Genomic DNA, 25,274 nt, shown 5'->3' with positions numbered 1-25,274 from the left:
ATATTATAAATCACATTTCTTTTATAAAAATAAATTTTTAAATTACAATCTCTTATAACAAAAATTTAGATATATTATATAATATAACATTATATTAATGCTAACTTGTAATCAGTCACGCAAATAATTTTATTAAAAAAATATATATAACGATTTTAATGATAATATTATTATTACTGTAATATTACAATATTATATTATTGTCTGAGAGCTACATATTATATATAAAAATGATGTAATTCTGTTAAAATTATTTCATGTTAACTTTTATGGAACTCATAATACATATAATATACTATATCTTACTGAATATTCTCTCTCTCTCTCTCTCTCTCTCTCTCTCTCTCTCTGTCAGTATATATTATAGACTGTATATATATATATATACAAATATTTTACATACATTTATTCAATTGAATTGTTAGTGACATACTGTATAATAAAACAATGAATAAAATGTCGATAATAATGTTATATATATTTTTATAAATGGTTTTTATCTTAAATGATTCAGTGATTCAATAAAACTAATACTTTTGATTGTCATAAAAATACTATTTGTTTATTGTTTCTAATAGTCAATTGTGTGACTGATTTCATTAGTCATTTTATACCTTAAATATTAATCGAAGTTTACTACGATTTGTTGGAATAAAAAACACATGTTAAATATTATTTTAAGTAACAATAGTAATAATAATAATTTTATGTAAATAACAATTGCAAGCGATTATATAAAAGTAATGTAAAAAATAAAAGTTTAAACTACAACTGGTAAAACATTTATTGTTATATTATTTTTTATTAAATATTTTTTTACAAATAAGTTATTATATAATTTATGATAAAATTCCTATAATCAATGCATATACAAAAAAGGATATGAGATTTTTTAAGAAAAATTATTAATTGTATAAATATTATTATTAATATAAAGCTATTAAAATAGCTGTTTTTTGTAAAGTAATAGTTTTGGTAATATTTAGATAAAATATTTGAGTCCAGTGACAACCATAAACTTTTCAATGAATAACTCTGAGTCCAAAACAGCAATATGTGCCGCACGTCCTATCAGTGCGTTTGCATTACTGGTCAGAGAGTGATGGACGTCATAACGTATTAATTTAATACTAGATTTACTCATTAATGGATGCAATAAATTGCTAACCATTTCTCGATACGCTATACCTAAAAAATTAAATAAATAATTACAATAAGTTTTTTATAAAGACATAAATTTAAAGAATATATTATTATAAGAATTTTATTAAAATATATAACTTGTATTAAGAAAATTAAGAGTCGATTAGTAAAAAAATTAGTAATACATTTAAAAGCAATCACTGACTCAACATAAATGATAAAACAAAGCAATTAATTTTAATTATATTGAAGACAAAGATTGGAAAAAGAGAAAGAGTGAGCACTTCTTGTCCATTAGTGTTCATCTTATATAAGAAGTTATGGTCACATCTTTAGCTATAATTTAAAACTCTTTGATCGCTACAAACTAATTGTATTTAAGTCTAATTTAACTCTTTGCTAGTTTTATCAATAGATAGCATAAAAAAGCCTAAAAACGATAACTTAGTGCAAATTCCGGTCTTTGTAGAGGCAAATGACAACATATTTTTTGTGACATAAATTTTTCCAATAAATTTTCTCAAAAAAGTTGCCAAACAATAATAAAAATAAATTTATACTACACTTCAATTGCTAGCCTTAAGTCAACTATAAAAGAAGACAATTTATAAGGTATTGTGTTGTATCTGTACTACAATATAATGCACGTATTTATACAAACCATTAGGAGAGGTATCATTGAGTGATGCGTTGCACAGTTCAATATGTGCTGAATGTATGGGCACGTAGTGGTCCTGTGATGAGCCGCACAACAGAATATTCTTGAAGTACTCTAAACCCGGTTCGAGACTCAAGCGATACAAATATGTCTGTCGCGGATCACTTGAGTCCTTCATCGCCAACTGTAACAGCGATCCAGACTTTTTCCACTTTTGCATAAACCATAAACCTATTGATTTACACAATACAACAAATCAATGTATTGTTTGCGTTAAAACAATTGTATTATAAAAAATTAAAGCTTTTTTCGCTACCAAATGTTGACTAATAATATTCAATGTTAGATCATATATCAATTCTGTCAACAACTAAAACAAAATATACTAATCTCTGGGATTACCAGGTCGTGTAAAAATTGAAAACTAAACTAAATATTAACATTAGCTAAATTATTAAAGTAAAAAGCATACATAAATAGAAATGACATATTAATTATCATTTTTATCACCAATTAATAGATAAAATAAAACATATAATCATTAAATTTAAAGTTATTTAGAATTTTAAGTTCCTATTTACCCCTTAAACTCCCCTAAAACAAGGTTATGGTAAACAGTGACTCTACCATTAGTGACGATTGGCTAAATGAGAGCATTAATGGTTTGAAAAACACGCAAAAAATGCTTAAAACGTTATATAAACACCATTTTATAATACATTACACAAATAAAGAAATTTTATTCAATACTGGTTTATATGTGTATATTATAAATTATAATCAACAGAATATTATTGTTTAATAACACACATTTGTAAATCATTGAAATCAATAATATATTACAATTGCAGAACATGTCGACTCATTTATAATTAAAAACAATAAAAATATATATTTAGTGCTTTGCATATATACTATAATATTTTTGTTGTTATTTTGATTATTCTTATTTTATTTTATATTAACTGTATATTCTGTACAAATGATGTCCTATTAATAAAATACATTATGTGTTTGTAATTTAAATAATTAAATGTTATAAAAAATGCAAATACATATGTATATAAATAAAAAACTATAAATCAGCAAAATAACATTATACTATGTTATGTAATTATATATATATAAATTTATGTTAGAATATAATTATTATTAATTGAAATCAAACATTTTAGTAACATCACTAATACAGTATTACTATTAAATAAATAAATATTTTTTATAAATAAAATTAATTTGAAAAATTAGTAGAAAAACAATTTTATATGCATTGAATGATTTCAATAAAAGCTTTTAAATTGAAATTCAAAGCAAATGAAATTTGTTTTATTTCTGTAAATAGCACTTACTTTAGAAATATATAAATTATTATATATTCAAAATGAGACTACAATTAAATTAGCAAATTAATTGAATTTTAATGTATATCTGTATTTTAGCTTTCATTATATAAATATAACACATGTTAGTGACAATACAGTATATATTAAGATTTTTTTAGTAATTAGCTATAATTGAATACAAAAAAATAATAAAATGGGTAAATGTGACCAATAATGCCTATATAGTACTGTACTTAAGTACTTATATGAGTAAAATGAATAGTTAAGAGAAGTAATAATAATTACATTAATAATAATAATAGGTATAATGATAATTATGGTAAAAATTATAGTCAAATACAATGTATACCCATATTGACGAGTCCACTGTTATTATATTGAAGTCCAAGATGTGGTCCACTGAGTGATAGGAAAGTGTAGAGTTTGTCTCTCCAGCGCTCAATGAAATCATGTTTAGTGGTTAACGCCGAACGGATTATGATATTTCCCAATGAATGACCGATAAAACTGTTATCAAAAACAATATATAATTATTACACATATAATATAGTTTATAAAATCCATATCACTGTACAAAATCATAAGCCTTGAGCGCCGACAGCATAAATATATCATCATTTTCTGGTCTATGTCTAGCCTTAAAGGAACAGATGTTTTTGTATAACCATTAGATCAATAAAATCTAATATAACTCGACTTAAAAAAGTTTTAGTCACAAAATAACTTGAATTTTTAGAAATTTAATACAAAATAATAATAATTTAATATGAAAAACCGTAATATGTTTAATAGTAAATATACACAAAATTCTTAAAATACAAATATTGATATTATTAGACAAAATAGTGTCAAATTTACTGTAAAACTAATCTGAAATGAAATGAGTTATTATATTACAAAAAAAATCAATTCTTATAGAAAAATAACACAATTTTAAGAATCAAATAAATGGTATTTTATATAAATAGTTGAGATATAAGTCATTCATATTCGCCGTCAGTCTAACTAAAAACAACAGTTAACAGAATCATGTAATTATGTAATCATGTAATCATACATATTTTCAAATCAATGTTTTACGTATATTATAATTAATAGTCAAATATAATATAATATCATCAAATAAAATATTACTAATAAAGTAGCAGGGGCGGTTAAGCAAATTTTGGAAATTAATTAAATTAACTAATATTAGTTTACCCCCACTTTATACTTAACTGTAGACAGTGTAGAGTATAGGTCACTCATTTATTTTGACTAACATATGCATTCAAAACATATGTATATTAGTAAAAGTGTCTTTAATATTACTCCATTGTAAAACAATTTATAGCTTTTATTGTTTTATCTTTAATTAAAGCATTATTACTTTTAAGTTTTAAATACATTTTTAATTAGAAACAATTTGTGTGTATTTTTAATGTTTAAAAAAATTATTGTAATCAATTACATAACACTTTTTGAGGGACTGTATTCTAATAAAGCGTATCTGTTAACCACTGGTTTAAATAATCAATTCATTCATTGCCCGTAAATCCACAAAATGGTAATAAAAATAATAGCAAAAAACTTGAATGAAATACAGATAATAATGTGTTGTATACAATAGTATGTAAATATAATAGTATTTTAATAGTACTATCAAAAGGATAATGAAATGAGCTGTAAATCGTGATTATTATGAATCAAATCTAAATTATTATACTTTTTATCAATCTTTACAAAAACTGAATATAACCTGAAATTTGTGTCTTTTAATACGTCTGTAATACAGACTCTGTATATTTAGGCATTATTTTCAAATATATAACAATAAATTAAATACATTAGAAATATAATTACTTTATTTTATTGTTACTTAATTGTTAAATTGTAAATTACACAGATTTAAAGTCAATAGTAAGTGTTAATTACTGTAAGTATAAAGTTTAAACTTTTACAGATGTACTGTACGACTAAAAGCTAACAATCAAATAATCTACAAAATATCACACTATTTTTTCATATTTTAAAATTAAAATAAAATTTTTAATAAATTATTGATATAAAAAACATTAGTAAACATGTAATTGATAAAAATTACATTTACTACATTTTAAAATTAATCTATTTTATAAGTAATTAAAAATTTGCTATTATTATAGAAGATTACCAACACTTACAGTAATACAAACAAAATAATTATAAATAATTCTTAATTCATATATTAATATTTTTAGAAAAATATATTATTAAAAATATAATTATAAACAACTACTATATTAGTTGTATAATTATTTGATATTACTGTACATATATGAGTCATACAGTATGATAATCCAAAATAACTGTAATGTATACTAAACAGTGTATAGTATATAATATTTTTAAAAATATTCATAAAAATCTAATATATGTTTTCACTTAATATTTAGTCATTCATTTGTTTATTATCCATGAAATCTAAAGCAATTCATGTTTATTACATTTAAAATGCAAAATTCATTTTCTCTAACTTTCTTTTCAATGTTATATTATATTTAATTTAAGTTAAAATTAGCTAAAACTACAACATCTAAGCAACAAAAAAGTAGTTAAATTGTTTAAAAAAACAATTTTTGCTTAAATCTGTTGACTAGTTTTTTATGTATAATTTACAATATAATACTTTCTATATAAGATTATTATAATATACAGTATTATTATTTAAGTATTATAATTAAAATTACAATATTTTTCTTAAATATTTTGTGCATATTTTATAATCGGATCAAAAATGTGAATAATAAGGCATAGAATTCTTATTTCATTTGAATTGAAAATTCTTGTTTCATTAAAAATTTTCGTCATTTTTATGCATAAAAAGTATGAGAAATATAAAGAATATATTAAAAAAAGAGTGAAAAATATGTCAAAAGAATTCAGAATATTTTTAATAATAAATTTCTATTCATGTGTTAAATAAATTGAAAATCAAATTTATATATATTTTATCTTTGAAAACATATTTAATAAAATGCTTAAATGCAAGCATTCATTAAAGAAAAAAGAAGATAAAAAATAAATTCTTTATTTATAAAGTAGTTTAACAGCAAATCAATTATACATTGTTTATATTAAATTTGTACTCTCAATCAACCACTTTATCGTTTGATATCTATTTTTTTTGCACTTTTACTTAACTATATCGCCTACTCATCCATTTATATAACACAAATCACACTTAATTTCATCAGTAGTGCTATGAAAAAGAAATTTTCTAAGAATTTCAATGAAAATTCTATAAAAATGATTTATAATTATAAATAAAAATGCAAACATATTAATGATATAATTTAACATTTTAAAGATTTTTCGCTCTAAATTCAAAGAAACAATAGTACGAAAAATATCTAATTATATCTCAATTATTTAAAAAGATAGTGACAAAAATGTTTTTACAATATTTATGAAATTAACATTTTATTGTATGGTATTGTAGGGTTCGATCAAATTCCTTCCATATACCAAAAGTTCCTTATTTTGCCTCTCCATAGGAATTCCTATGGAATCTATATCCTTGTGCTACCACCTATTGAACCCTAAACAACACATTTTATTATGATGTTTAAAATCCAATGTTATATTAAACTGTATTTTAAAAAGTGTTGATAAATAGTATTACAAAATTTATTGAATTGAAATCTAATTTTAAATATTTCAATGAAATTTTATGAAAAATATTTAAGTTTTCGTACTATTTATTGTAATAATTCAATTTATATTTTCCATTTCTAACGATGAAGAAAAGGAAAATAAATTATTTTCCGAGAAAATTGGAGGGATTTATCAGGGAACTTGCCTCTCTCGAAAATTACCCGAACTCTTATTATATGACAAATATTTTTAGTCTTATTATTTTATTATATTATAAAGTTATATAAATTTTTAAAGTTTAGTTTAAAATAAATAATTTTAATAAAAACTATTCTAAAATAACAAATATAACATAAATACAAGTAAACAAAAGATATATAATTCATTGATTACACAACAATGTATATCATCTAATAATATAAAATATATTTCTTATTAGATGATACAGTATTTGCTGTATTTGGTATAATATAAACAATATAAATATGTATTTGCCATAAATATATCGTTTTATGGGAACAAAATCAATAAAGATGAGCAATAAATTGCATAAAAATATGGTATAAAACTAACGAAATTAAATGAATGTAATTTTATTATTAAGAAAATATATAAAATGCATTTGAAAAGTCAGGTTGAAATAAACTATCAATGATTTCATATTATCTTATTTTCTATAATCGTATTAAATATTAAGACTATTACATATATACTAATAAATTAAATAAACTGTTTGCTATATTCAAAGTATGCAAAAAAAGTTTCAGATTATTAATATAAATTATATTATGAAATACAGGTATATCAACATTAAACCTTTACTATATAATCAATTTTCTAAATAATCAAATTAATATGTTTGGTAAAAACCTAAATATATTTAAAATAAATTTCTACTTAAAAACTTTATTCACAATTCATATTTTTGAACAATACTTAATATTACTAATTTACCGGTAATATAAATATAAATACAATTATATATTTCTAGATTAAAAAATCAGTAAAAATGATCAATCTTTGATAAAATTTAAATTAATCAATTATTTGATATATTGTAAAAATTAAAAAAACAAGTTGTTTCTTAATTGTCTAAATATTAACTTGATTTTTGTGTACTAATATTAATATATTTATTCTATTAATTAAAATATTTATTATAATATATTATAAAATAAAGAATCAATTAAGTAATTTAAATTGAATTAATTAAAAGACAAAAAATGAGATGAAGTTCAGATATATATTACTGATATAAATGTATGTCAAATATATTTTATTCATAAGTATTAAATACAATACAAACAATATATTAGCTAATCTACAAAATAATTAAACTAAAAATTATACGATATATATAGTATAAGTCTTTATAAGTAATATTAATATTATTATATATATAAAAATTCTATTAAAACTATTATATAAATGATACAAAAATATTTTAATTATTATTATAAAACTGAGATTTACCTAAATATGAGTGTAAATATTTTGAATTGTGATTAGTGTTGGAAAAAAAGAGAAATTTATAAAATAATAGAGAAATTTCTAGAAAGTTTCTAAAAAAAATTCTATCTATGGAATCTATGGAACCCATATTAATTTTGTTATCTCGATATTGCTATCATATAACAATACATTACCGTAAATATTTTTATTAGCATTTTAATTATTAATTAAAGTAAAATATAAATTAATTAAACTACAGTATGATATATGTAATAAAATGATGAATACAATTTTATAAAATTAATTATTATTAAATAATTATAATTATTTTATATATAGGTATCATATTTGTATAGTACTGTACTATACTGTATACTATACAGTGTATAGTACAGTATAATACTGTATTATATCTATAATATTACAATAACTATAGATATGGGGATCCCATAGTATAACAATAAAGTTAAATTTCTATAGAAATTCCTGAGAAATTTTCTAGAAACTTTCTCAGGGAAATTTATTAGAAACTTTCTATTTGCCAATCTCTAATTTTGATACATTAATATTAACATTAATATAAATATTATACATATCATACTTATTTTTTATACTATACAATACATACTGTAATATAAAATTATTCTATAAATATTATCTTAAATTATAAAATATATAAAATATTGTTTAGTAATATATTATATTTAATATTTAATATAGTTTAAGATACGGTATTTGTAAAATTAGAAAAAATATTACTTATATTGTGCTTCAGATAAATTATAGACATTATAGTTAGAATATTAGAAAAATAATATAATATTTTAAACAAATTAAATAATGTCTTCTAATTATTTGTTATTTATATTATCGTTATACAAAAAAATGTTAAAATAAGCAGCATTTTCAAAAATGTACTACTTTTTCAAAAATAATTTTAGCAGTTAGACAGTTAGCATAAAAAACTGAATTAATTCATATATAAACTACATTTTAGACAAATGTTTTGTCAACTTTCCTATAATCAAGTTTTTATCATAAATATGATTAGTTGTTTACAACTAATATTTTATTTTTGAAAATTGTTATAATATTTTATTACTGATGTTGTGATCTCATGATGTCGCAAAAAATAGCAAATTTTAAATTTGATTTTATTAAAAAGTTAATTTTAAATAATCAATGATATAATATCTATTAACTTCAATAACATCTTAAAATTTATTCAGCAATTTTTCAAATTTTTCGGCCTGCAACTTTTTCTGTTATAAATCGAAAAACTCTTCGTTTCCCATTTTGACTTCTTCTCGATTTTCGATTTATTTGCCGCCTAGGAAGTGTTACATTGATCGAAACAAATACTAATCTGACAAAGCAATATCTGGTCAATACAATGATTCATCAACGGTTTTAATACATCATATAAATCCGTCAAATTTTAATTGTAAACAAAATATTGGCAAATTTTTATCAACTTTGCCTATTGTTTAGGAGTGAAATCATAATGTAATTAACTTAATTACAAATATCCTATGTCAATTTAGACTAAATTCCTTTTAATAGTTTATATATCATAGCCGGATATTAATCGAATTTATTTTTAGAAAAACTTAAGATTTATCACCACTAATAGTTTTTATTTTTCGTTTTGAATCTTTGATGATTTTCCCGCGCTTTATTGTTTCCCACGTCAACACCGTTTTCTTTTGATAACTTTCATTAAAGGTGACTAATCATTTTATTAACGGCTTTAAGATAGACATCACTAATATTTATTACCGCCATCGATGGATTAGTTTTGGGACAATATTCAAATTTTATCACAAATCTTATCTGAATGTCATGAGAGTTTAAGCAGTGTAACGGATCCATTTAAAGTGATATAACAAATATTTCTTAGCATACTTAAAGACCAATAATCTATGTTATATTTTATCAAAAAATAAATTTAAAAACATTGCTAGGACTATTACAAAAATAAAATTACTTTTAAAAATATTTTATGCGACAAGAAGAGATCACACTATCAGTATGTATGTCTTTATACTTAAATAAAATGAGTACTATATTTAATATATCTATAAATTTATATAATGTAATGCTGTAGAGATAATACTAATATAATCTACTGTATATTATAATATAAACTAAATATTCAGTTTAAGTATATTTTGTTTAACTATAAGACTCAGATACAAACCAAAGGGATTTTTAATAATAATCGCTTATAAACACTAAAAATCTAAAAATAATATATAGTATGTTATGGTATTAAAAATAATAATCTGTAAGTTATTTACTTTAATATTTATTCAACAAAATTTTAATTAAATTAAAATTATTCTACTTATTTAATAAATTTTATTCAATTCTTGAAAAACACAAAACATGTAAAAAAGTAATACAAAAAACAGTATAATAATGTAAAGTATTAGTTTAAAACTAGTCTTTAATTGAGTCTTTTATGTTATATTCTTATATAATTTAATTTAAAATGGATAATCCAGTTTATATTAAATTTCATTTGAAATACATAATTTAATTTACTGAAATTTTACAAATATTCAAACAAAATACTTAAATTATTATTTATAATATACATAAATTGCTGGAAATATAAATTTAAAAAATTAATTTTAAATATAATTTTGAATAAACATTTAATTCATAAAAAGTAAAACAAATTCACGTCTATAATTAACATATACTGTATGATCTAATTTATATTATTCATAATAATTAATTATATTACTTAATAAATTTAGCAAAAATAAAATATTTAATTGCGATAATGATTAAAATTTGTAAATAGTTTTAAAACTACTTAATATCAATTATCATAGATTAAAGTTTATTATTTTTCGTCAACATAAGCTACTCCCTAGTAATACAAATTAAAATAGCAAAATGCTTACAATCAAATTTATTCTCATTAAAAAAATAATTAACTAAATAAACATATTTTGTATAAACCATTTTTCAATATAAACTCTATTTTCTTTTAAACTCAAAATTAAATAATAAAAGGAAACTCAAAATTTGTGTCAAATTATACAATTCAAAGACAATGTTGTTATTGTCGTCAATAGTTTATGTGTTAAACTTATTTGAATTATAATAAAGGGTTTCTTAGCTTTAAGTAAATATTTACCCCTTCGGTAGTAAACCAACTATAATAACGGCAAACAGTGAGTGTGACAGCCGTTAAGGATCTCATTTGACGGCAACTTATTCAGTATATGACGGCTTCAATGCATTTCTAAGACATTTGACTGACACATGCATTGAGTGAATCAACTGAAAAGCCATCGAAATAAATATAATTTTCTGCTTTTTATCAGCGATTGTCACAAACCGAGAAATACATTATTTGTAACAATATATACTTGTATTACGTGTGAAAAATGAAATTTAAGACATTTTTACTAAAGATTGATAAATAGTATTGTAATTGCATACAAATTACTATTATTATTATTATTCAACGTTTATATTTTACTCATTACTTATAATTATGGTAGTTAGTCGTCTAAATTATATCTAAATTACATATGAATTACAAAGCATGTGCTACTTATCTACAAATTTATTAATAAAAAAATAATTGCAAAATAATTTAAATGAAATATTAATTATTTTTACATTTTATTTAAAAACATATTTTTAATTCTTACTAATTCTAAAATAATTAATTTATTATATTTATAAAAATACATAAATTACCAAAATTACAGTAAATTACATTAAATTAAATTAAATTGGGAAAAATGAATTACGGGAATATATAAAACCTATTATAAGTTATGTCATATATAATAGTATTTCCATAAATAATTGTTATCAGTAAACACAAGACATTTGAAATCATATTTAATAAATATATAAATAAGAGCTCAGTTGACATCAAAAGAAAAATATGCATTTCATTGAAAAGTCATATATTGAAACATTTCTTATAATTTTAATTATCTATTCATTTAAATATATTAAATAATTATAATATAATAATATGAAAAATATTAGACATTGACTTCAAATTTTAATGACGAAGTGTTATGATTTAAGTCTGTTTAGAAAAAAGAGAAGATTTTATAATGAGATGACTTCACAATCTCTTTCTTCACAAATGAGTTCTAGTTTTTAAAAAATCTTTTTACGGATCAGACATTTGATGAAAAATGAAAAATACAATAAAAATCGATTGTATTTTCAGCTCAATTGCATTATCACTTGTATAGTGAAAGAAATGACAGTTTAAGTCACGAGTCAACACAATATCAGTAAATAAATGGATGAATGTGTGAGTGAGAGAGAGAGAGAGAGAAAGAGAGACAGACAGAGAGAGAGACAGACAGAGAGACAGACAGACAGACAGACAGAGAGAGAGAGAGAGAGAGAGAGAGAGAGAGAGAGAGAGAGAGAGAGAGAGAGAGAGAGGGTTGTTAATATGATTGCACGCAAAGTATTGTACAAATGTATTGTCAAATGTGATAACAGGTGAAGAATGTGTTAGAATTATGTTGTGTTCTCACAAATAATAAAAAAAGTCAAAGAATCGCAAATCAATGAATCTATTGACCAAAACATTACAAAATTCATATGATTTTCTGATTCATACCATTGGCTAACAATTGAGTTAAATTCAAAATAAAATATCGTTATTAACGCACGATTTCATAGACACTAATTCCCTGTTTATTATATAAAAATCATTGTTATTATTTATTATTTGTTATTACAGTACTATTATTATTATTATTTATATAGCATTTTCATAAAAAAAATTAATAACAAAATTAATAATAAAATTTCAAGTAACAAAAAAATTAAAAATTTAGATAATTATATTTTTAGACCTCGATATTTTCAATAAATTTTACTTTTAAATATGATTCAAATTAATAATTTAAATTTTTAAATCATAGGAATTTATTGTTTCACAAATCCATATTAAACTTTAAATTTTATTTAATTTATATTTGTAAAAATTAATAATAATAATAATAATTGTAAAAATATTGAAAATATTGAAAATAAATTCCTATTATTTTATAAAAGTTAATTTGCAAACTTTTTCACGTAAATTTTTTATCAATAGGTAAAACAAATTTGGATTTTTATAATAAAATTTTCTAAAAATTTGTTCAATAAATCATTACTATATACACTGTATAACTAATGTAAAACATTGAACTTAGTAATCACATAATAATGTATTAGTTAATTATTCTCAAGTGGTTTGTATACCTAAACTATCACTAAAAAGCCAAAAGTTATGGTAAAAGTAATGGTTTTAAGTTAATTAATATTGTTATAAAACAATAACTAAATACAAATATATATAATGTATTTGTTATTTTAAAAGTACTGTTCATTATTAACCCAAATACTGGTGACAATTCATGAATTATAAACAATTTGTGAAATGTATTTTAATATGAAGTGTCACTAAAAAACGTTAATAAAAAATATATGAATCCAATCGATCTTTTTTTTTATTTCATTCATTTATTCATTCATACATTTTTTGTAGCACATAGTCGACAACAAACCAAATATTAAATAAAAATAGTAGTAATAATGACTTTGCAATTGAATAAAGAGTTGTTTTTTAAAACTAAGGATTTTATTTTCAATACATTTTTTGTTATACACTATTCTTGTGGGACTTAATTCTCACAATTTTTTTCATCACATTATGTGATACCAAATATTTTCATCAAAATTACACACAAAAACTAATTTTTGTTTTAAATTCAAATTCTTATTGTTATTATATTATACAATATATACAATTATCTATTATATAACTTATAATTCTTATTTATATTATACAATAATATAAAATGTTTTTTTACTAATTTCTATAAATTAGTAATAAAATAAAATGTAATCTTTTAAAATGCAATACCAGAGCTTTAAAAATAATGATTAAATGAGAACATATACCATATTGAATAATATGGGACTTATCTAACATGTTATACTGTATAAATATATATGTATTGTAAATGTTGATTTTGTGGTAAATATTGATCCAAAATAGTGAGATCATTATAATTAGGAGTGCAATCATTAAGTAAAGCAAAAATCAAATCACAAAAACTTAAATCCATGGCTCACTTGATTGCAGTTTGTGTGACAATCGATAGACACAAACAAGCATTTTATGTCCTAATCATTAGCATTGAGTCTCTCTTTAAATGGATTTTTCCCTTCAATAAGTTCTTAATATATATAGTATTAAAAAAATAAGTAAAATATATATCAAAAATAGGAGTTTATTTTGGATAAGAAAAAGACAAAAACAGACTCAACAATATTTTTTAGTAAAAGATAATGAAAAAAGTATATAAAAATTATTGTTATATTTTTCACAATAAATCCATGCATTTCTTTATTTTTGGTTTTTCTATATTATTGGCATAAAGTATAGATTGTGTGCTGAGTTTGTCTGAAGAAATTATTCAAACATCTCTTCAAATTGAGTTATGAAATGAAAGAAATCAGATGATGGCAAAGGACAGGAAAGTCATTAATGTTAGTGTTTTTCATATCAATTATCGATTATATGATATCAAAGTTAGACATTATGTGCAGTTTTTGATGAATGATTTCCAGTCACTTGTATATTAAACATTCAATTGATAGTAAAGTTATAACTCGTGTTTTAATAAAATCAATGCAATCTATATCCCATATAAGAGTATAAATATGGGATAAAAATGTTATGCAAAAAACCAGTGCTATATTAATATAGAAATTAACGAATGAATGAAGACTCGCCTGATTTTGGACGGCTTTAGAGCGTATACTTCAATGTGATAATTGATTTCCTGAACGAGTCGTTGTGTCAACAAATCCAAGTTATCAAAGGTCTCGCCTTGATTTCGCTGAGACATCAAAAACTCAAAGTTTGTGGTCGGAGAGCCCAACTCAAGATATGTCTTCACCAAACGCAGGTCCGCACTATTGCCGTCCAATCCATGAACACATATTATCAGATGGAGACCGTCCTTCTGTGAACTGTAATCAACATTTACATCATTTTAAACATTTATCATTGCATTACTATTAAACATTAGGAATATGGTCAGCCCTAAGGGCCAACACTTGTCATAACTCAAGTATTAAATTAAGAGTAATTTTATGGTTCATTTGAAATTTTTGCTTATTTTTATCTTTTTATAAAATCTTAGCTAATAGGTTTATATATAAAAAATAAAAATGTAGAATTTATCATCAATTCAATACACAATATAATAATAAAAAATAAAGTAATAAATTCAAATACAATTTTATTTTTTTCGATAGCAATAATTATTGTTATCAAATGAGTGATGATTATTGTATTTAATTTTAAATAAATATTGAATACACCGAAATGCTAACAAAATACATAATTATGAAATAATAAGAAATGTTGTTTTTAAAATACAATAACTATTTAGTAAACTGAAAAAAACATTACAATCATAAGTGCAATAGTATTATATAAAATATTTAGATGAAATATTGTTGAAAAAATATATTGAATAGATTTTAATATCTAATGCTATCCTATAATTGGTATTCAATAGAGCACTGAAGCGTTAACTTAATTATATTATAAGTCATGTGAAATAGTGTTTGAAATGTAATATTTTTATTAATATATTATAATACAATTTTGAATTTGAATAAAACTCATCAAAAAATTATTATTATTATTATTATTAAACAAAATAAAATATCATTCAATATTTATTTTATTTTATTTTTGCAAAATAAAATAAAGATTTAGTATAAAAATTAATTTATACTTAAGTATAATATTTATAATAATAATATTACTTAATTTTATTGATCAAAACAAATATTAGTCACATATTAAATAATGTTTTATACAAAATAATTTTGTAGCTAATTTTTTATGCATTAAAGTTTAAATACATAAATATAAAAAAGATGATAAAAAAGTAAATATCGCACAACTTTGAATGATATGACTTACATTATTCAATATTTTTTTTATATCAATAACTATAAGTATGTATTCTATACTTAGTAAAACTTTTAAATAAATCGATAAAAAATTATACAAAGAAAAGTTTAGTTAAAGAGATTGCGAGATAGCTTACAATTGTAACTTATTTATAATAATAATAATAATACAAATGCTTTAGGGATGTCGAGTAACTATTATAATATACAGTAATATAATGTAGTGTACATACATGTATATAAATTACTTTAACCACAATTTATTACTTAATATATATATACAGATTAATGGTAGTGTATAATTTATATATATAGATAATAAATTAGAATAAGTGTATTAATCATTATAAGTTTATATAATAAAAATGTGATTAAAAATACAAAATTGAATTTTAAAAATCAATCGATTTTGATATATTAAATTAAATAATATACAAACTATTATATGATATAATCATAAAATTGCCAAAAAGATTTAGTTATATCCTAATATCCTATGCAGTATAATATTGTTACCGTTAAATTTAATTTTATACAATTATTTAAAAAAATGACGAGTGTTTTTTGTTAGTTAAGAGATGGGTAATTATTTTCTATATTACAACTTTTTAATTTTAAATAATAATAATATAATGAATAAATATATAATATATCAATAATATAAATTATTAAACTAACGAATATTTTATTTTATAATATTTAAAATGTTATATAAGATGAGTAATATTTGTCTGTTTTAATCTTGAAAATAATTAAATATGAAATATATATAATTTATATTAGGGTTAAGCAAAAAAGGGGTAAAAATACCCTATAAGTCGAAGATTTTCTCTTTAAAAATGATCGATTTTTTCAAATTTATAAAAATTTAAATTTTGACTAATAATTGTTAACTGTTTTTGTGTCTTTATAAAATTGAAATTGAATTATTTAGTAAAAATTAGTAAAATAGTTTAAACTACGTTAAAATTAGGCTAAATATAACATATGTAACTGAAAAACTTAAAAATTCTTTATTTCTTCAAAAAATGAAATTATGTTACAATTTGAAAAATATTTTAAGATAATAATAATAAATTATACTGTAAAATTTAATTATTTAAAATTTTCATTTTAAAAGCAAAGTATTATTTATTTTTATAATTTTAATTAAAATATTCAGAAAATTTAATAAATTGAAAATCTTGAAAAAATTTTCATTTAAAATTGCAATAAAAGTGTATACCCCACACAATACCCAACATTTATCGAGATTTTTAAAATTTATTTTACCCACTCTCTACTCCCCTAAAATCCAAAACATTGCTTAACACTGATATATACTGTATATATATAAATATGAGATAAAGTAATTAAATAGAAATTTTTCAAATAGACAAAATGATGTCTATATTATTAAAAAAAATATAGTATTATTTAGTTTTATCAATCAAGACATGAGAGAGTAATTTCTATATTAATAATATGAGTAAAGAATATTCAATGTATTACTGAATATATTATATAATACATTCATTTTTGAATACATAGTAATCTGTTTTCCAATTTTAAGCCAAAAGCGTTATATAAGTCATTCGTCATTCACTGCATTAACTCTTCATAATATAGTTCATGACTTAATACTAAACAATATTACATTATTTATATTACAGTCTATATAAAGACTATAATATTTTATTAACAAATTTTGTATTACAAACTAACTTAAGCCTAAATTTAATTTAATTAAAAACTTATTAATACTGTACATAATAATATATTTGAAATAAAAACTCAAAAACTAAATAAATAAATGATCTAATGAGTGAGTCTATGTGTTTTGGTGCAATTTGAACAAGGCTCATTTATTACATAATAATAATAATTAACTATCATTTTAGAAAATAATTAGTAATTAGAAAATTAAAATTCAAATCATTTTTGATATAACGTGAAATTATAATTTATCGGTTTTTGATTATAGTAATGTAAAATACATATTTACAAGTTTTAATCGATGATATATAAATGACAAATTTGTGATAAATTTTATATTTAATATTAAATTACCGATTAAACGACAAATTGATTAGAATATAAAATATTTGATATTATTTATAATAAATATCATATATAAGAAGTAAACTCAAATTCCGAAATTAATATTTCTTAGATATTTTCACTATTTTTTGTATACTTTATAATTGATTATATTTAAAATATTTATTAAGTTATGTAGTAATTAAACAATAATATAAAAGATATAATATTATATAACTTATAATAGATATAATAGATATAACTATATTAGATATATTAGAATATAATAGATAAATAAAACCCGCTTTTTATACTATTTATAATCCTATGTTATTTCGGGAACCATTCAATTGAATAATTATCAGATAAATACAATGGAAATTTTTATGAACATTAGTTATTATATTTAACATTGCATTAACATTAACTAATTTACATTTAATATTAAATTATATGATAACCCCTTTACTATTACTATTACTTTTTTTAAAAAAAAATAGTTGATTCAGATTTCTAACATATTATAACTCAATAACAAAATGTACAAATATTTTGATTTGTTTTTATATTTTATCACAGAAATTGTAAAAATATAATACAATATTTTTTATATAATAATTCAACTTTCAATTGTATGCATTCTAATAGACATAATATTATTTATTAATAAAAAACAAGTCTATCCATTTTGGAAACAGTTTTTTCATTATAATTATTAAAAATATATAACTAAATAATGTAAATGTGAAGAAACTAACATAAATAATAATATGATATCATATAATTTAATATTAATTATTATTATTGTTTTGTTGTAATCATTAGTTTTTTAAATCGTGAAATAAATACATAATTTAGTCTCAGTTATTATGAACCATTAAAAAAATTGGTGCTAAAAACAATATTATAGTATCATGAAAATCTAATTAGAATTTATTTTATTTTTGTTCATGTAAAATATTTTAGTACATAAATAGCTAAAATACTATAAAATAGCTATATATCTAACTGTATCACTTAAATGTAAAAACAAAATATTATAGTATAATACTAATCAAATTATAATTAGTAAAATGTGATACAAATTAATTATTGTAAATAATATTTTACATGCGAATTATTTTAAATATATTTATTTATTTATAGATTCAAATATGGCTGTAATAATCTCAATCGTAAAAATTGCAATATTATTGTTTAACAACTGCATTATTTTATGAATAATATCGATACAAATATAATTGATTGATTCAAATAAATCATTTGTTAATAGTATAAGTGATAAAAATTATAGATCTTATGAAAATAATTATTCCAAATATAATATATTTTTAATGTATTTTCCAATAATGTAATTATTTATAAAATAAAAACAATTTATTTAGTATATTGATGTTCTACATATATAATAAATAACATAATCTCAAGAATTAATTTTATTATAAAAAATGCAATAAATATATTTGAATCTCATTTATATCGTTTTTTATATAATTTTAACTATTAATAAGTAACAAATTAACAATATTTGTTAATATATAAAACAATATTTATAATACAGAAAATTCTATTATTATTCTATAGAATCAATAAGTTATATCTTATAAACTTTATTTACATTAATTATAAGTTATAAACTAAAATTATAAATTATAAAACATCAATATAAGTAATTACATTTTATAATACTATAACATTTGATCTGTATTAAAAATAAAAAATACTAAAAATGTTTTTCAATAAAAAATTTATATAAAGATGTTTGAAAATTTATTTCGCTAAAAACTATTTGTTCTTTTAAACATTAACTTATTGTAAATAATAATTAATTATAAATGAATGTTCAAACTATATATATATAAACATATAATATCTATGTATGTTTTTAGCTGAAAATGTTTTTAAACAAATAACTAAAAACACATTTTATGCGGATATAAGCGAATCGATAATTAATGACCAGTCGGTGCTCAATGACTACATAGTATGTATTAGAGTACATACTCTTAACATATAAACAACTATTTGTCTTAATGTATTGCCTTTCAATTCGCACACATTTTCACTCATAAAAATAAAATTGTAAACTTAAGGGCTATACGAGTGCCGATGAAAATACATTCATTTAGTTTAAAATATGATCTAAAACTAAAACATTAATACATTAAAAATAAGAAATAAATAAACAAAAAATAACACCTATTCTCACGCTTAACATATTATTTATGAGATTTATACTTCTTTTACATTAAACAATATATCAAAATATTTTATTACTATAATATAAACTAAATTTAAAATAAGTTCATTACAACAACAACAAAAATATTTTAATAATTAATTTATAATTATAATTGAAAAGTTTGTGATATTTGTTGATATTATATATATAAATGAATTTATAGTTATAAATTATCAAAATATTCTGTATGTGTGTGTGTGTCGTGACACAGATCCCCACCCAAAACCAATGCAATCGTATAATTTGTTTTATAAAGCAATGAGTTAAATCATGAGACGCTAATAATATATATATTAATATAGTACTCAAATAGCTCTTAAAAACATAATGTCAAATATTCATATTAAATATATTTTAATATCTCTATTTATTATAGAAAATTTTTATGTATCGAAATACATAAATGTTATTATTTCTCGTAAAAGCCAATCAAAAATATCATTTCAAAGTTTGTTGAAAATTCAATGGTTTAGATGAAAGGGTGTAAAGGGTGTGGATATTATAAATATATATATATATAGTTATCAAACAAACCAAATAAATTGCTCTTTTAGTCTTTATTAAATTTTTACATAAAAAATTATTAAAATCATTAATTTAGTTAAATATTGAAATAGACGTATAAATTTTTAAAACTAAACAAATAATTATAAATTAACACAGATGTTTTAATTTGCCGGCAAAAAATATTTACTGTTAAAAATTATAATCAAATAACGACCTTGATAATTAACATTTTAACAAATTAATCATTTAAATAAAAGAAAAACTTAAAAATGCATAAATATATAAATTACGAGTACTTTAAATTTAAAATATACATATTTTTATACTGTATAATATATTTATATTACAAATACGTGTATTTTAGATTATTATATATTGTATGATAAGAAATGCAAATTTGCATTTAGTTTGTTTATATTTGATTGAAATATGGGTTAGAAAGTGAAGGCCAAGTGATAATCCAATGCAATGTTTATAATGTTTTATTATTTTGAGTAGTCATTCATTGATTCATTTTTAATGTCGATAAATGAGTTATGTTTACCTGTGATGGTTGCAAAACAAATACAAATTCTTTACACAACTAAAGCTATAATTTAATAATATGTGAAATAAATTATTGATTTAATGAAAACCTATTAGATTAAGATTACATTCTTTTACAACATAATGTTAGTACTGTTGTATGTGTTTTACAATATACTAGAAGTAAATTCAAATTGAAATTTCAATCGATGTCTATAACACTGAAATACTATCAATATTACAATACTATTAGCAAAAGGAAAGTCTCATTTAGCATAAGTAAATGCAATGAAAAACACAGAATAATAATATTGATTCATTCATTCATTCATTAAGTAACACAGTTAATACATAACAAAAATATAATACTAATTCTATGTAAATTCTGATGAAATTCTATACATAAAAATAAAAATCTCATTAATATAAGTTAAGATTTTCATAGAGAACACAATTAATTTAAATTCATGAAAATTATAATTCCAGTAATGCTGAAATATTTTAATTAAAAACGATTATATAATTGTACTTAAAATATATTGAATTGTTTTATTCAATATATCATTTTTAGCAAAAATTCAATAGTTAATTATTTTATATAAAATAAGTTTAAAAACTAAGACAATGTATCAAATTTACCTAAATGAACGAAAGTCAGAATCGCATTGAAAATAAGGTATACGAGAGGCCAGACTCGGAAAATCGCTATAAATAAGCCATCCGTTGGTCTTCGAAGATATTTGTTGTCGAAAATCTTCTTTTGCCTTAACAAACGACACGAGATCTGAACCAATTTGTGACACTCTTCTTAATGATGGCAGAGTATCGGAGTCATCACAACAGCCACACTTTAATTTGCCACAAATAAGACATTTATTTGACTTTAAAAGCTCGAGAAGTGTATATTTACTCTCATTTATACCAATATCTTCACCAATCTTTGGGTTATTTTTTTGTGTATTTGTTATTTTATTATTACATAAATTTCTTACACCATTTGGTAATTCTTTGGTTTCAATTTGCAAATTTTGGTCATCGGGTTCATCGGTCTCATCTATTGTAAACTGTTTGGGAGGTTTCGGGAAATACATAGTTCCGCGAAACTCTTCGCCCGATTTACGTTCACTCTTTGATTTGTTGTCTCTGAATTGATGAGGAGGTTTGACAGGTCTGGTGGGTGTATGGCTTGATTGGTGCAAAAATATTTGCTTTTTAATGTTAAGAAACACTTCATTTGTACTTAAATCAGGTAAAGACTCGCTGTTAACCATTCTTTTGCCAATTTGTGACTTTATGTTATTCATTGAATAGGAGTTAGAAATCATTGACTCGTTTGTAAAGTTATTGATTGAAACATTTGTTGACTTAGTATTAGATTCACTATTATTATCTGAATTATCAATATTTTTATAACTAACTAAAGTCACCGATTCTTTAGTTACATTCTTGATTGTATTTGTGGACATAATTTTTGGAGACATATCTCCAGTTGGAGATAAGTTAGTCATTGAAGCTCTAGTAGTTATAGGGCTATACTCTTCCTTGAGTTTACCATAAGTACCAAAATTAAGTTTTGAAATGTTATTTAATATTTTCTCTCTCATATTACGCTTGACTGTAGTCGAGGTCTCGCCGTTTAATTTCAATATATTATCAAAAGTGTCGTCAAAATACAAACTACTGAGTGTTGAGATCCTATTTGCAGTCACTTCTGAGTCAAACTTCTCTTCATATATAATGGGAAGTGTTGTTGAATCGCCATCGAGTGCCACACACTATCAACAAATTATTATAAATTATTTATATAAATATATTTTAATTTGTATGTTAAATATATATAAGGTTTATATAATAAAAAAAATTATATAGCATTAATTCTCATTAAATATTCATTTTGTAATTAACTCAAATAAAGAAATATTATCAAACATCTCAAAAAAATAAATGAAATGCTTTTATCATTAGTAATGTAATAAAAATATATATTACATAATAAACAAATTAATTATTCATAAAAGATAATAATAATAATATATCAAACCTCGACATCACAAGGAGGTAATAATGAAAGATATGGTGACTTTCGGATCTGTTCACTGATTTCATTGAAAAGAGTAGTATTATTGTCACAAATAGAGTGTAAATTCTTTTTGTTTTTTTCAATGCAAAAGAAGGCTTCAGAGAATCTCTTAATCCGTTGCGAGTGATGTACTTTAGAAAGATGTTGATTGATTCGGTCGGAACTGTAGACTACAGTCAAGAATTGTTGCCACAAAAGTATGGCTACACCGCAGAGGTAGGCCATATCGCTCTCGACTGTCGATATAAAGTCTTCGGGTTTTATTGAGTCGTTTATAATGAATAAATCGTTTTGAAATGATATGAAATCATTGGATGGATTCGATTCGTTGATGAGAATCGATTTATAGCATTCTTGAGCCAATTTACTCAGATTATCAATACTAGGAGTGATTGGTTGCTGTTTGCATCGGATCTGTTGCCACGGAGCCAATAGACCATAGTATTCATCTGTTTTACGTTTTAAGCTCTGTATGGATGACAATAATATGGCAGTAAGTCTCCAATGGATCAGTTGTGCTCTTCTATAACGGATTTCTTTAATCTCATCGTTAGATTTATTATTACTACTATTGGATGGATTGTTAAGAATGGATTCGTAACCAAAGTTACAGCTATTGATTGGCGTCGCGTGAACTGAATTACCAAACTTTTTGTCCGATTTTGAACTCTTCGTACTGATGTATGGTTGACAAAGTGTAAGCAATGATCCATGAATTGCAAGATTGAGTGCAGATAAATGAAAATAATCAAACATTACTGGAAGATAATAATGAAGACCACGACATATATCAAAGTGGAGAATCAGTTGTCGTGAAGACACGCATTCAATTGAGTTGTGGTGATCGGCACCAAACTCTTGATCAGTGAACCACAGCTCAACATCTAAGACAAAGTTTGTTTTGCGGACCTGTTTTAAGCAGTCCTTTGAGTCGACAATCAAATTGACTTTAAAGGAGACGTAATCATCGAGAAGTACTTCTTCATTCTTATACAATATTTGAAATGTTTTGCTGACCGCACATCCATTAACAATACATTGAGGAAACACTATGTTTGGCTCTTGAGGTGGACAGACATCGTTGGACTCGTCGGTTGACGAAGAAGTGGCTTGAGATGTATGACACGTATGAGTCTTCTTATCGCTGATACTGACTTCAATCTTATGGGTTTGTTTGCAGTTTAACAGCTTTAGAGACACTCGTATTTGATAGTAACTGATCCGTTCAATAATATATATAATATAATAAATAAAAGACAGTTTAAAAACATATTAATCATATTATTGTTAATATACTTAAAATTATTATATATTTGAAATACAAACCCGCGTTGAAAAAGGTCTATATTAACGAATTTATTCAATTGTATGGAATATTCTATAATTGCCTGCAATTCTGACATTATGTTTGTCACAACACTATTATATTCACATATAATATAGAATTTAATCAATTATTTGAGATTCAGTGCAAAAATTTTACAAAATTCAAAATTATTTATATACCATATATATATATATATTAACTATTATTAAATTTATATATATGATGTTAATATACAATATATTTAACAATATAAAAAATCATTACAAATACATGGAGGAGTTTTTAAAAAATGATAATATAAATATATATATATATAATAATAATAATAATAATAAATATAGAAATCAATTGCACGAAAGGTTAGTCATATAATTAAATAT

At 21.6% G+C, this 25,274-nt stretch overlaps 1 protein-coding gene across 1 annotated transcript; it reads right to left on the bottom strand.

Annotated features, from left to right (window-relative positions):
- Positions 1–982: 982 nt before the first annotated feature.
- Positions 983–25,022, bottom strand: LOC128951968 (protein FAM135A-like). The gene is made up of 7 exons (XM_054297280.1): positions 24,894–25,022; positions 23,529–24,783; positions 22,127–23,262; positions 14,998–15,237; positions 3,494–3,651; positions 1,805–2,032; positions 983–1,188 (listed from the first exon to the last, which is right to left on the bottom strand). The coding sequence occupies exons 1-7, from the start codon at positions 24,968–24,970 to the stop codon at positions 983–985; spliced, it is 3,300 nt and encodes a 1,099-aa protein (XP_054153255.1). The 5' UTR covers positions 24,971–25,022.
- Between the last annotated feature and the right edge of the window lie 252 nt (positions 25,023–25,274).

This window comes from Oppia nitens, unplaced genomic scaffold, assembly GCF_028296485.1.
Source record: "Oppia nitens isolate AA-2021 unplaced genomic scaffold, nextdenovo-longstitch-racon4-pilon3 scaffold1_pilon_pilon_pilon, whole genome shotgun sequence".
In the NCBI taxonomy this organism is placed as follows: Eukaryota; Metazoa; Arthropoda; class Arachnida; order Sarcoptiformes; family Oppiidae; genus Oppia; species Oppia nitens.
The sequence above is the reverse complement of the archived record's forward strand: the minus strand, read 5'-3'. Positions and strand labels throughout refer to the sequence as shown.